Source organism: Cupressus sempervirens, chromosome 5 (genome assembly GCF_028749045.1).
Source record: "Cupressus sempervirens isolate cs-2001-9-10 chromosome 5, ASM2874904v1, whole genome shotgun sequence".
Classification (NCBI taxonomy): Eukaryota; Viridiplantae; Streptophyta; class Pinopsida; order Cupressales; family Cupressaceae; genus Cupressus; species Cupressus sempervirens.
Window position 1 is genome coordinate 373,754,067 of NC_143122.1, and position 15,513 is coordinate 373,769,579.

The 15,513-nt window shown below is 35.3% G+C and overlaps 1 protein-coding gene across 4 annotated transcripts in view; it reads left to right on the top strand.

Moving 5' to 3' along the window:
- The window catches only part of LOC149556303 (uncharacterized), a 70,822-nt gene that overhangs the window by 25,764 nt on the left and 29,545 nt on the right, over nucleotides 1–15,513 (top strand). For all 4 annotated transcript variants that reach the window (XR_016364659.1, XM_089830521.1, XM_089830523.1 and 1 more), the window contains exons 6-9: nucleotides 4,260–4,990; nucleotides 5,143–5,376; nucleotides 5,629–5,712; nucleotides 5,799–5,897. Coding sequence is in view for 3 of the 4 variants with exons in the window: in XM_089830521.1 (XP_089686647.1) it covers nucleotides 4,260–4,990; nucleotides 5,143–5,376; nucleotides 5,629–5,712; nucleotides 5,799–5,897 (1,148 nt within the window). In the remaining variant the exon portion in view is untranslated. The remainder of the gene's footprint in view (nucleotides 1–4,259; nucleotides 4,991–5,142; nucleotides 5,377–5,628; nucleotides 5,713–5,798; nucleotides 5,898–15,513) is intronic.

A 15,513-nucleotide genomic window follows, 5' to 3' on the forward strand; every position in this document is an offset into this window, starting at 1 on the left:
ACTGATGGGCGACACAATTGGATACTTGGGGAATACGTCCCCATGTCTTGGGGACGTGGGGACGTCACCATTCTAGGAATGCTAGGGTTTTTGGGGAACACTATAAATGATGGCCTTATCAATTAAATAATGGATTAATTCTACTGCTTTGCAATTCCATTCTTTTGTCAGTTATGTGGAACTATAAATTCTCTTTTCATTTCTTCTTTCTTGCCGAAAACCGTAAACTTTGTGGATGTCTTCTCTCCCTGATTGTTCAATCACAAGACCTTGATCTTCTTCCTTGATATTTAACTAGAGCTCTAAACTCTTAGAACATACCAAAGACCTCATCTTGGTCTTTAAGAAGTAGATCTTTGTTGTGAGAGAGAAATCAATTTTAGGGAAACATGATACATGCTTCCTACAAAATTGATCCTGCTGACATCAGTTCACACATGTTTGAATTCACTAAGTCTAGAATATCCTTAGACATATATTGTTGTTTTTGGGAAGGCGGCTTTGACGTGCATGCCATGTGTGCACCCTTTACATACATTTCCTATTTTAATATTGAACATTGGAAATCTTGTGATTATCCCCCTCAAATAGGTAGTGCTTTATGATGATGTCCCTGTTATGAATTCAAGCTTGGATTGGTTCAACCTGTACCAATATAGATTGCCTTCTCCAATCCTTATATGTTGTAACTACACTAAACTTTAGGCCTGAGAAGAACTTGTTGATCCTTGAATTTTATTATAAAGCCCTTTGGCTCCAAAATTGAAACTAAAACCAAATTCTTCTTGAGATCAGGAACTTTTAGCTGAAACAAAATTACTAATTACCATTGGATGCTTGGCATCATTATCAAGCTCAACCTTAACTATAGAGTTACATTTCTTTAATTTGGAAAATACTCGAGGGATGATGTCACGGGTCAAGTGGCCCCATACATACCAAGCATTCCTAGTGGTGCTGATAGAAAGATGAATTTATTTAGAAATCTTTCTCAAATTGAGTGCAATCTTATTCATACGAATCCTATTGGAGGTTGCTACTTGCTTGAGCTATGCTTTCTTCTCCCTTTAGATATCGTAATGCATAATGGCCAACCGTATGACAATTGAAACATTTGATGGTCCTTCATCATCCTTTGCTTACCCTTCTAGTTCCGTTATTGTTTACTTCCCTTCCCATGTTCGTAGAGGCCTAAATTCTTGTCGACACCCTTCTTGTTGGCGTTTGAGTGCATTCAAGTTTACTCTTTGATAGAGTCGTCCCATTTTCCTTTGAAGGAAGGAAGTTTGTTTTCAATATTATTTTTGTATATATGTTTTCATTTTGGAAAAGACTGAACAAAGCATCAAACATTTCTTTTCTTATTTTCTTTTATGATAAATGGGGAATTGAATGAACCTTCACCACATCCATGATAATCTGCTTGGCTTTAATTTCTTTCTTCTTGTGAGCTGCTAGTTGCCGAGCATCTACTTGTGTAGGCATCACATTCTTTATGATTTCTTAAGTACCATTTTCTTCCAGGAACAAAGATACCTTGACTTTCCAAGATAGGGAATTTAATAGACAACTCATCTATCCTCAACCTTGATGCTTGATTATGCCATTTAAATAATGTATTTTCGTTCAAAACAAAATCCCTAGTTCTAGAAATGAAAAAAACTTCTCAAAAAACCTACCTGGCCTACAATCCTAGTTGCCGCTGGTAAGCCCTAGCCTGTGAGTTCCAAAACCCTCCTGTTCTGTACAACTTATAGACCTTGGTTCTTTTTGTTCAAACTCTAGCACTTTTGTTTTGCGGAAAACCATTAACTATGAAAATCTTCTGCAATTTCCACAATTAAAAAGCTGTGATTTTCATGTTGAAAATACCCGTGATTCTCTAAAAACTAACCTGCAATTTTCTTCACAAAATTTAAGATATCCTTAAAAATTAGTCAGCAATTTTTCCCTTCCTAGGTGCCATTTTTTTCCCACCTCATCACATTTATTTTCTACTAAAAACAACTTTAGATAAATCACACAATAATTATACCTTCAAATTAGTTTTCCACTAATTCCAGAAACTTACAAGGAAACCTCCATATCTGATGTTACTCATAGCTGCATGGAAATTTACTATATTCAGTATGTACAATCTTTATATCTTGCTCCTATCTTTATACTTAGCCAAAAACCTAACCTCCCAAAATATCAGTTTTACTTACAAAAACATCCTTTTATAAGGATGAGATGGAAGATAAGTTGAAATCACTAATGCATATCTACACTTCATTAGTCTTATTTAGTTAATTACACACTTCCACCATTAGTTTAGAAGTACAATGCAAAATAGAATATAGCTTGAACAACATCAACTCTTTCAACATGTTCAAATCTGTGCATAAGTTCCCATCTGAGCTAAATACTACTCATGGTGTGGCTCAACTTGTTTGGATTTATTTTTGCCATAAAAAGAAAAAAAGAAACCCACAGCTCCTTGCTGTTAAGAACTATACATATAAAGAAAAAGCTTCCAGGTAAAATTACTTTGGGGCATTGTCATAAGTCTATGGAAACAATTACTTGAGCTTTTAACATTAGTTCTCTCATACAGTTCTCAGAAACATCTAAGTATCTAACAATGTAGTAGACTGCAACAACTGAAAAAATAAAATGTCAGGAATATTCTGTACTTTTCCCAGCATATATGAGATAACTGAGGAGGACAAAACTTCTAGTAATTTGATTCTTCTAGGTAAAGTTGTGGAACATTCGTATACTCTTCGGCTCTTCCGTCTTGTGAAGCTGCTTAGCTACATTAGTCTTTAATTTTTTAGCATATTTCATAGAAGATAAATGGATAACAAAGGGGCAAATGTCATACCTTCCATCTAATTCTACTTTTGTTTTCATAGTCTGAACCCTCAGCATCTGCAAGGAACACAAAAGATGCCATCACTTACTGATAGATTTGTTGATGTTTTGTAGCTTCAGTTGGATAAAACCTTATTTGACAAATCATTGTAGATAAATACCGAATATATATGAGGTATAATAAAGGATGATTCTTTATTTATATCTACATAAATACACATATAATATATATTTAAATGGAGAAATATGAAATATAATTACTTATGTAATTCTGAAGAAATTAATATAAAATAATGATTCAAGGAATATTACACACACATATAATGTATGAATATTATCAAATACTAATTTTATTGGTTACTGAGTTGACTGATGTAGTTTGTGTATGAAACCTCTGCATTATTATTGGCTGTTTTAGTATATTCACCAAAGTTGCTTATTGAATAATGTGGAGTCATGTCCATGAAGGATCATGATCCCATGTATTGTGGAGTTGTGCTCCTTTGTGGACATGACTCCATGCTCGATCTTACGGATACTTATATGAAGCGTACGGGCCAGGAGGGTAACAATGAACACATAAATGAAAAGCAGTCTTCAAATACTTACAACAGCAGATCAAACCTATCATTAAGGGAACATAAACTAAGTTTGAAGAATTTTTCCTAAATAAAATTTTAGAACAGAGTTATCAAATAGAAAACAAGCTTCTCCTATTAACTAACTATTCAAAAATTGAAGATCTAAAGTTTAGAAATGGTTTTGAGAGCATTATTTCTTATTTTTACTTTTAATTTTTCCGACTTTGAAAACTTTTTTGAAGACTTGAAATTCACCGAATTCACAAATTGCAACAAAGCTATTTCATTTGGACCTACTGAACTACTTTAACCTGGTAAATACAGATGATAGCAGAATTGATAAGATGTATTAAAAAAATCACGAGATTATGTTTCAATTTTTCCGAGATGTATTATTGTTGTTTTTTTCTTTTTCTCCGATTTATGTTTCAATTTTTCTCTTTTTGACTGTAAGTTATTTTGATAATTATAAGTGATAATTTTTTCATTAATGATATTTAAATATATATTTTGCTCATTTTTTTACTGCATTTTTTTTATCTCCTTTAGGAGGGAATGACATCTATTGTTGTGCTTTGGAGACTCCCAATATTGCTGTTAGATTTGAAAAAAATTACAGGGTGTTCTGGTCTTGCTTTTTTGGTGATAGAGTTTCTTGGCAAGTTTTGGTTTATGGTATTAAGGAATTTACATGTTTTTATTAGAAGATGAACTGACTTTCTTGTTTTATATAGGCTTGCATTAACTATACTTAATGCGAGGTGTGTGTCTTTTGCACTAAAGCCTTGCTGGAAATGCTTTCTTATTTACCTCTATTTGCAGTGTTAGTGAAGAGGAGCAGGATAAAAACGGAGGTCAAAAGTGGATAAGAGAAGAAGAGTCAAAGAGACAGGAAGAAGATGAACTAAAATGGCAATTTGAACTTGAAGCTGAGGAAAGAAAGCTTGAGGAAACATTGGAATTACAAAGAAAAATTGAAGAGGAGGCAAAACAAAAACACCTTGCAGAAATAAGTAAAAAGCAAACAGAAGAAGAAAGACTATGTTGTATACTGAAAGAGTCCGATTCAAGTATAATTGGTAATGAGCCTTATTGCAATATACATGAGACTACAAATATTGCACGTGAGTGCAAGGATAACTATACTTATCAGGAGCAAATTGTGGTTGATGCTAACTCTGTGCCACCAGGGAAGAAAATGTTTTCTTTCGGTAGTTATCCTGGAGAAGCATCTACAGTTCCAGAGGAGAGAGATTTTTGGCTAGATGACTGCCATAGCTATTCAGTAGATCAAGATAAATGTGCAAGTGCTGGAAAAGAAAAATCTTATCTTGGTTCCTTTGGGCAACAAAACCACCAGGCAGTGAAGATGTCTAGTCATGTTGATAGAGGTCCATTGATGGATGATAAGAGCAGATTGATAAGGATGCAGATGGACACCAAAATTTCCGGAGAGGCTGTATTCCCTGAAAGCATATCTAACAGTACAATGAATCAAGAGAGGCACAGATTGCAGAGCTCCAATCTGCATTCTAATTCTAGGAGTGGCGGAGGTAAGATATAATTACCTAATTGTAAATGCACTACATTTTGTTGTAAAATTTTGTAGTTAAACTCTTTGTGATTCCTTTTAAAGTTTTTCCCTGCAATGATTTGTGTTTGGGTCTGTACTGAGTCTGTTGAATTCACTTGGTTATCTGCACAGATAATTCCGTACTGGTGACGGAACGTGAAAAGTTATCTTCATCTGGACAAAAGGCTCGAGGGCATAGAAATAGACAGAAGGGTAACACCCAAATACCAGAACGTGGCACATATACATACATCCCTAAAGCATCTGTAAAACATGAAAACAGTCCAATTGCTGAGAACAGTGTGGTAGAACTTCCAGATTCACTTCCACATCATCCTTTACCTATTTCTGGCTCCAAAAGACATGGTAAGTAAGGTTTCAAGCGCGTTTGGTCGATTTGGTTACAAATTAATTCAAATTTTGTGTGAAAGTTTTGCATTGGACTTGTACTCACCAAATTAATAGTTTCTTAAAATTAAAGATTTCATTTACCAATTTAGTTTCCTAGGCTTGGAGATTTCACTCTGAACTATTAAGGCAAGATTTTTGCACAGAATTCAAGTTACCTGGGTTTTAGGTTTACTTTTGAAAAACTGGTAATTGATATTCCATGTGCAGGTAGACAACCTGCTGCAGCACTGGCAAGACCAGGTTTAAAGCAAGGTGTGCAGATGTTTAGTGAGAAATCCGGAGTTGCCTCAGGTGAATGATTGTATTAGCTTTGTTTAGTATTTCATTTCTATGAGATGCATATAATTTTTCCGTATTAAGTGTGGTTTACTTGATAGGTGAAAACAACTCAAAGACATTAAGGCAGCTTCATGCCGAAGAAGATGACGAAGAACGTTTTCAGGCAGATATTGAGCAAGCAGTTCGGCAAAGTCTTGGTGATAATTTGATTCTCTTATATTGTTCTTTACAAATCATTAACCTGATGGCTCATTTCTTTTCCCAGAGTTTCTTTTGATTAGCAATTCAGGAGTCTTCCTGGCGACTTCTTTTCAGGCTCATGTTAGCAACTGTATTATGTATCTATAGCAGTCTTCTAGTCTTTTCTTTCCAATTATATTATGTTTTAATTGCCTTACAGTTGAAATTTAGTGCATTATACTATTTTGCTTAATTATTTTATAATTTTCACACTAAATTTAATTGATATACCCAATAGTAGCCTTGACAAAGTTATGGATGAGTGAAAGTTGGGTCTGCCAAGTTTTGGCCAAGTCCAAGCTTGCTAAATATGCTTCAGGGGGAAAGCTTTGCAAGTGCTCCAAATTGCCAGCAGGACACAACTTGAATGACACAAAGCAGTTGCTCTAATGATCTGGAAACTGGCAATTAGATCAGTATCTTTCTAGGATTAGGATGCTTGAGTTATGTTAGAAAACTAGCCACAACAGCACCTCTGATATCTATGCATGTTTTCACAAAGGAGATGAGGCATTGATTGCAAGGCATAGGCATAGACTCTAAATGCTATGTCATTATCAATGTACTCATAAGGCATCAATTGCAAGCTGTAGACTCTGAATGATGTGTCATTATCAATGTACCAACTCCAATAGTTTTAAATGACAGGAAGTTAGGAAGTCATCCTGGCTTCCTCAATTTCATCCATATTTTCATTGGTTGGGCTCAATATCAATATTTCAATGCCGTCCGTTTAGCTTTCTTTTTTTCCATGGCACCCTTCTAGTTATTTGAATCTAACGCAGGTACTCTTTATATTTTGTCGATCAGGTTCAGCTATTCAACTTCCATATTACCTTTTCTAGTTTATGTGGATATTGATTTTGTGCTCTTACGACAAGCAATGCTAACAAATCATAAATAATTTTAAATAAACGTATGTAGGACAAGGAATGATAACATAATCTCAAATGTAGCAGAAATTACCAATTATACACACTGTCTAGAACAAGAGTTTTACCTTGGGAATCCCTCTTGGGAAAAATCCAGCAAAACAACACTTTTTTTTTTGTATTAACTCAGTCATTTACAATACAATAAGCTATTTTACACATATGCTTAATCCTTATCTATGCATGAGTATTTATTATCTAAACACAGAAAAAACCTAAGCAATATTACAATACAATTTGTCTAAAACCACGGGTTAAAGAAACAGCTGTAAGGCTCAAATTTATCCCACTTGGACCATTTCCCTAGAAGCTTATGACAGTGGCTGCTGGCCATCCATGCTGCCCAATTGGAAGGATGTCTTGTAAACCCAAATGTGGTGGGTGAATGGTATATAAGGGATTTGCATGACATGTAAAGATAAAACACATAGCTAAGGAATATCCTCCTTGTATGATACTTTGCTGAGGGGGTCAAGAGAAATAAAATCCATTGCCTAGGGCAATTATGACCTATGATTTCTGACATCAAGAAAACTTCTAGGTTTGAGGAATTTTCATCATCAAGTAGGCAACCTTCTCTAAGATATCAACCAAAGTCCCCAAACTTGTGGCGATTCTGGCGAGTTTGGTGAGTTGGGTCAACCCAACCAAGTTATGCCAACTCGGCTCACCGAGTTTTGGGGCATGACTTGCCTAACTTGGCAAGTTGACATAACTCGCCTAACTTGTAGGGTCCGAGCATGCATAATTTGGCCTAATCCGAGCATGCATTGAAATAAGATGAATGAAGGATGTTCCTAATATCCTCCTGTGTCTTGGGACTTTATTCTAAAAATGTAAGTTTCAACACATAAGTATCAAGCTTCTAATACAACATTCTTGGGATTAGTTGAGGTCATGCAGGGGCTTTTTTCAACCTACAAACAAGGTCTTCTTATTGTTGAAGTTGATGAAATATCAACCCCACAACTCCCAAGAATCACCTGTATGCAAACACCCATCACAGATAGAGAGAAACAAAAGCTATGGAGGCTGAAATTGCTAGATCCATAGATGAGACATTCTTGATGAGTAAAAAGAGAAATTGCTATTATCAAAAGTGAATTCAATCGGTTAATAACAATGAGAGAACGTCCTTATAAAGGAGATTGAAACCCTAAAAAGGTCTAACCTAGGTTGCATCATAATAATTAATAAAAGAATTAAAAATTAGATGGCTAAAGTTTAGCATAAGTAGACTAGAGTTAATTAGAAATTATCTAATTACTCTAACACCCCCCCTTAAGATAAACTTAGGGAGTAGCTGAAAACCGAGAAAATACTATAGAAAGTAGTTTTGGGTCTCGACAACAAAGCCTGATGAGGTACCCAAGCACAACCAAATCTCTGAAAAGAGGAGAAATAGAGAAAACCACATGGGAAAAACTCTACTCCAAAAAGAGATGGAAATAATGCTGAAAAGAAACTAGTGAAGGACTAAATAAGCCTCCAAACTAGGGAATGCCCCAGAAGATAGGAACACAAGATGATCATGTAGAACACCACTGAAGCATGTTGAAGCTGCAAAGCTCTGTCAAAAGTAATTGCTGATCTGAAGAACCTCCATTGAAATAGAACCTGACCAGGTAGAGAAGACTGTAATCTGCATCGAATCAGGAGGTACACAAAGGAAAACAACTGAACTCAAGGATACAGATGACACAAAACACCAAAAGCCTGAAGAGCTGATCAATCCAACCAAGGAAGCATGAGAAACAACATAAGGACCCTAACGGCTGATCTGAAGAACCTCCATTGAAATAGAATTTGATGTAATGACCCAACCCCTTTATTGCTCTTAAAAAGTTTATCTTTCAGCAGTTCTGAATTCTGTCAAACAGTTTGTCAACAATCTGGAAACTTAGTTACAAACTGATTTTGTAAGCTGAAGTAGGAGAGAGTGATGATGTTGGTGTTTCCTAAATAGTTTAGTTCAAGAATCAAGGGAAGTGTCATGTAACATTATTTTCACAAAATAGATACAACATTCAATAGAAATTCATAGAAGTTTACTGTATTTTATGTACTGGTAAACAACAGTAGTAACTATTCAAATTAATCAGTCATAGTAATGCCTTTCAAATAAATGTTGGTGCTTATTTCTTACATACCCAAAACAATGATTGATGTTGGAACACTAGAACAACTTCAGAACTTCTCTAACATGCGTGGAGCCTCTGAACCTTGATTTAGCTGCTCCAAGGACTGGTTGGAACTTGCACTACACATCATGGCTCTAGTACAATGTAATGGCAGCAATATGATGGCTGTAAATGTCTCTCAAATAGACTGCAGGTCCAACATTGCCACTATTGTTGATGGTTGCCCTACAACAACTTCCTTATTGATTTATGGCTAGAATAGTACTGCTCCAACACTTTCGAAACCTGTACAACATCTAGGTGACAACTCCAACTTGTATGACATTCATAGTATCATGTATTACAGCTAATATGCAGGCATACACTTCCAGGTAGAGAAGACTGTAATCTGCATTGAATCAGTAGGCACACAAAGGCAAACAATTGAACTCAAAGATATAGATGGTGTGAAACACCAAAAGCTTGAAGAGATGATCAATCGAACCAAGGAAGCATGAGAAACAATAGAAGAACAATGGTGAGGTGACAAGAAATTGAGAAAGTGGTCCAAAAGAATTGCATGTCAAGGAACCGCGATAAAGATGCACAAAAGAGTACATATGTGTGTACTGAGGTGATTAATCTTAGACACATCATGAGGCTAATGTCACGGAAGGGACACTCACCGCACAAAGGAAGATGGCAAACAAAGACAAAACATCAATCCCCATGGCACTTTAATCATGAGTAGTGCATCTACAATAAGGCACAAGATATGATAAATCCCAAGAATACAATAATCTGCACGAGTGTCCTCAGATGACACTGCTCGAATCAGAAGGCAAAACAAGGCAAATCTATTGAAACGAAAATACAGTTGCAATATGACACTTTATCTCAATGCGTTTGTAAGAATGCATACAAATGATGTCTAAACAGACCAGAAGAGACATAAGACTAATACAATAGATAGTATAAGTCATGACGAATCATTTGAGGCAACGAAATCGATCCCTGGCCCTAAAACAACCAAGATTTTCACCATAATGCAAAAACACAAAAGACTAAATAGAATGTGCTTGGAGCAGAATTTGGAAAAACAACCAACATCATTGGAAAGAGTTCGGAAAGATCTTTCCAACGATATAAAGAATTCCCAAATCAGAGATTGGATCCTCAAGATGTCTCCCAGAGTGCAAAACTGTACCCTTGACTTTAACAGCAGAAAAAGCCATAAAAAAGCATCAAAACTGAAAATCACCTACACCACTATGACGGGCTCTAAACTAGCTTTTCGGTGATATCTCGTTTTTGGAAAACGGAGTTCGTATGCTCGAGATATGAGCAAAAATGTGAAGGTAGGTCCAAACAGAGCCCGAGGAGGTGACATTATATGTTGATGTAGTGCTAGAATGGCGCTGATGTCAGCAAGCGACAAGCCCAACTATGACGGTCAAACGACTGTCAAGGCAAAAAGATCCAGTTGCCGAAAACAAAACAGAGATGCGAAAAAATCACTGTCGCTAGATCAAAGAGCTAGTGTCGGAAGGAAATTCTGGTGGCCAATATTTGACGTGTTGTTAAAAAAGATGCCTTAAAATAGGCACAAACCACTTACATGTCAAAGAAAATGACAAGAAAAATTGCCAACAATGCATGAAATAGTTAAAGTTTTGGAAACTCTAAAAAAAAGAGCATTGCCATTCCAAAAATCATGGGTTTGGAGTTAATGCGGGCCGAATGAACATCCTTGAATCACGGGCATTGATCAAGGAAACTGCACCACCAAAATCAAAGTCAAAGGATGTGGCCAATAAAATGCCACATAGGCTTGCAAAAGAGGCAGTCAACATGGAGAACAAGGTGCAACCACATAATTACCTCCAATAACACTGCCTTCAATCTCACCCATTAAAAGGAATTTGACAAAGAAAGGGGCCTACAGATATTGAGGAGGCCACATCACCATTATAAAAATAGTGTATAGGGTTTGTCAAGCAATGTTGCCCAATGCAAAGGCGAGTGCCGTCAACATAAAAGTCACGCCTCAATGAATGCAAAACACATGCACTTCCATCAAAAACAAATCCGCCAAACTCCAAATGATGCCCAAATTGAAATTTTGCAAGGGTCAGGGAAATAAAAAAGGTGCCAAAGGTAGCGTTGAGGTGGCGTGTCGTCAGAAACAAAGACCAACCATGAGAAATAATTCTCCAAAAATCCGTCTGGTTGACTGTTGAACTAGAGTCGGCAAAGCATCCATGACTTGGTAATAGCGCTTTGAATTATCGTAAAACAAAGCGGTGATGTAGCCACATGTGCCGCCACATAGATCCATGCAACCCTCTTCAGTATCCACGTCAACGAAAGCCGCACTCACTTGAAGGTAGATCGAGGCTTGCAATTCTTACAAAACTCGTGTTCTGTGAGTAAAAGGCGGTGCCCTTCTTTATGCAACCGGTGGCGCCACCAGCGGACATGCAACTGCAACGCTTGTCAAGCTCACAGATAGCATATGGCCCGCACGTGGAGGGAAGCTTGCATGGGCTCTTGACGGCTTGAAAATCCACGTCCATGGCACACAATAAAAAAAATCCAATTGGGTGGAGCTATGGTGGACATACGACTTTTTGAAAATTGTACGCATAGGGTGCAATCTCCAAAAAAAAGGGCCTCCATTGAAACCGTTACAAAATGCTTGAAGAGCCCACAAACATGCAGCACACAATTCTTGAAGACAGTGCCCAAGGGACACCAAATGTCGAAGCAGACTTGAGTGTTAGAAGTAGGTGTCTCCAAAAAAGTGTACTATCTAATGCGCAGAGAGGTATCATTCTATTTTTAAAAAAAGGTCTCATCCACCTCAATTTTCGTGCCCAAGTAAAAAAAGGCCTTGGTATAATTTTCTTTTTGCCTTTGATCTCAACAGCGTCCAAATTAGACATATTTTATATGGAAATTGGGGGTTTTCAAGCACTCTGAGCTCAATGATAATGTTTGTTTTTGCTCAAAGTGCCCCAAATGATAGTCTTCCCCAGATCCAATACAAAAATCCTTTGAAAGCCACAAATTTGAAAATTGATGCCAAATCTCTCACAAACAGAACAGGGGCATGAAGATCTGGAGCTCTAATACCATGTTGAAGTTGATGAAAGATCAACCCCACAGCTCCCAAGAATCACTTGCATGCAACCACCTGCCACAAAAAGAGAGAAACAAAAGCTATGGAGGTTGAAATTGCTAGATCCGTGGATGAGACATTCTTGATGAGTAAAAAAAGAAATTGCTATTATCAAGAGTGAATTCAATCAGTTAATAACAATGAGAGATCATCCTTATAAAGGAGATCGAAACCCTAAAAAGGTCTAACCTAGGTTGCATCATAATAATTAATAAAAGAATTAATTATTAGATGCCTAAAGTTTAGCTTAAGTAGACTAGAGTTAATTAGAAAATATCTAATTACTGTAAACATTTTGTTTGTGAAAGATTTCATATATAAGATCCTAATATGAATGTTGTCTTCACATGCATTTTATTTATTCCAAGATAAATTTTTTTAATAGAAGATAATTTAGCAACATGAGTTTACCTTACCAAAGTCAATTCCTTTAACCTGGTAATAGCACTTTGTTTTTAAGTCAGCTTTTTAGTAGTCCGCTTTTTCCTTTTGCTTTGAACTTATTTTGGAAAACCCATCTGTAACTGAATGCTTTTCCTGTAGCAGCGAAGTTGATCAAATTTCATATCATCTTGTTGACTGAGGTCTCCATTTCTTCATCTACAACCTTCTAGAACCAAGAATTTAACTATATTGATTCAAGTGCCTGACCAACACTTGTAGGATCATGTAGTGATTGTTGTGTCCAGTTTGAATTTTCAATATCCTCAAGAGAATATATCATTCTATGCAATCAATATAAATTTTTATTGTTTTCTAGAAAATATATTTATTGGAAAGTATACTTTTTCCAATTGGTATATCTGATAATCAAATTTGCACAATTTGAATTAAACATCTAATTTAAGGGTCACAATCAAATTTGTTGATAAACAACAAATATTATTAACTTCAAATTTTAGTGATGTCTATTAGAAGATCAGTCAACTTAGCACATGGTGATTTCCATGTGAAATTACTGTTGAGAAGTTGTGGGTTTACATTCTTCAATTCTACCAAGAGGGTTTTGTCTTCTAAATGAACTGTATTTTTATATGAAATATGTATTCTTCATATGGGGTTACTTCTCCTTGTCTGATGTCTCTTATATATCTTATTCCTTCACAGTCACGATTCTTCACATGGCTCTTGACTTTTGATAAAATTAAACATTAATCTATAATTTCATAGTTCCATGTAGTTCCCTTATGGGCAGATATGGGGATGCAGAAACCAAGGGCCTAAATTTAGATATGGCAAAGAGACGCTGTGGGGATGATAGTGGAGAGGCAGTGTAAAGGTGACACTGATACAAATTGAGGTGAATTGAAATCTTCAAGGAAAAATCTGTAATTTAATATCTTTGTGAGTAATTTATACACACACACACACACATATAATACAAAGATCAATGGTAAAGAAAAATTAAAAGTACTCACAAAGATATTAAATTCTTAATTGTTTGTTATTATTATTATTATTTATAATTATCATTATAATCCCTTTTTGAAAAGGGAACATTAGAGTCCAACCTTCTGAAGATTTTTTGTCATGGGGCAATCACATTCTAGGATACACTAATAATTTCTTCTTCACTTGACTGGGTCCTTTTGAAATTACTAGAATCTCAAATCAATTTTGGAAATTTGGAATTTATAATCCTTGATTTAAAACTAAGAACTGTACTCTCAATTTCAAGAATTTGGAGATAATTTGGCATGATAACATGCTGATTATTCTGAACCTTTTTCATTTTAACTTTTTGGTAGTTCTGTCTTCAATCATCACACAACTTGATGTTGGAGATGGTAGGTTGTTGCCTTCAAAAACATTAGTGTCAATAGTGAATGTATCTATTATTCTAGGATTAATGCTTGCAATCTGATTTTTTAAATGTTGGCCGATGTAGAATTTGACACTTGGGATTTATCGACTAGCTGATCGTGAGAAAAGGAATATATAGTTATAGAGGGAGCATATTGCAATTGAGTTGTGCATTATATTACTTCAAACATTAGTTGTAATGCTATTTCTAGTAATTATTCAAATCTCCTTCAGAAGCTTGAACTTTTGGATTGCACACACTTGATGGAAAGAGATATTATTTTAATACTCGAATAAGTTTTAAAAAATTAAGGGGAGCAGATTTGAATAGTCCTGCAAGCTAGAGCAAATTTTTTTCTTTGAGAGCGGAAGAATCAAAAAGTGTTATTTCATTAAAAATGGAAAGAATTTATAATTATCGAGTGACATCATAATCACGTCTATTTTTTAATTTTAAACATGTTATTAATTATGTCCATGAAATCTAAATTTGCTAAATCTCCCAATTAGTCACCGAAGGATATGTTGTTTTGAGATGCTCGAATATTGAAAATGAAATGAACCTGTTAACAGATGAGCCAATACTCGAATTTTCAAGTTTTAAAAAATTAAGGGGAGTGAATTCGGATAGTCCTATAAGCAAGAGCAAATAATTTTTCTTTGAGAGTGGAAGAATCACAAAGTGCTGTTTCATTAAAAATTGAAAGAATTTGTAATTACCGAGTGGCATCATAATCACATTTTTTTTTTCAAAAACATGTTATTAATCATGTCCATGAAATCTAAACTGGCTAATTAGTCACCGAAGGATATTTGTATGGAGGGATAAGGAGTATAGAAGATGATTTTTAATGTAAATTTATTTATTATATTTTAACGATAAATAAAAGCCTTCTTTGCTATTTGTTTATTTAAAAGGCATGTAGATTTAAACTGCAATTGATTCATCCTTTATAATCATCTTTAAGTTCTGTAAACAATTTAAATGTCAGATAAGTGGACATGGTCATTTAGCATCGGAAATGTGATCATCATGGATATAGTGAAATATATAATTGTTTCCGCATTTGTGTCCAGTTTGTCTCCCTACCATAGGAGTTAAAATTCAATTTGGGCTAATTTAAGATTGCATATAAATTTGATTTGTCACATCTTGATTATTAAATTGTTGACAATATATATGTGCAGAACTTTATAAAGTTGTACATGAAAATCTTCATTTTAGTTGACTTTGTTGCTCGAATAAGCAAAGGCACTGGTCTTTTGAAATCATTGAAGAATTATTATTGGGTTTATATTTGAAGCCATAAAATCTATATCTTCGTTCTTACAAGCATCAAACCAATTGCTAAGAACCATATACAAAACATTCAATCAATTCAAACATTCAACATTCAACTTTAGTTTGAACACGTTCGAGGACTTCGCCAGCCGAAGAACTGACAAGGCTTAAATTTGCTATAGAAAAGCCTTGAACCAAGCAATCAGCGTTTGAGGTGAAGGTTTACTTGCCTAGGTTTAGCAAAGCCTAAAGTGC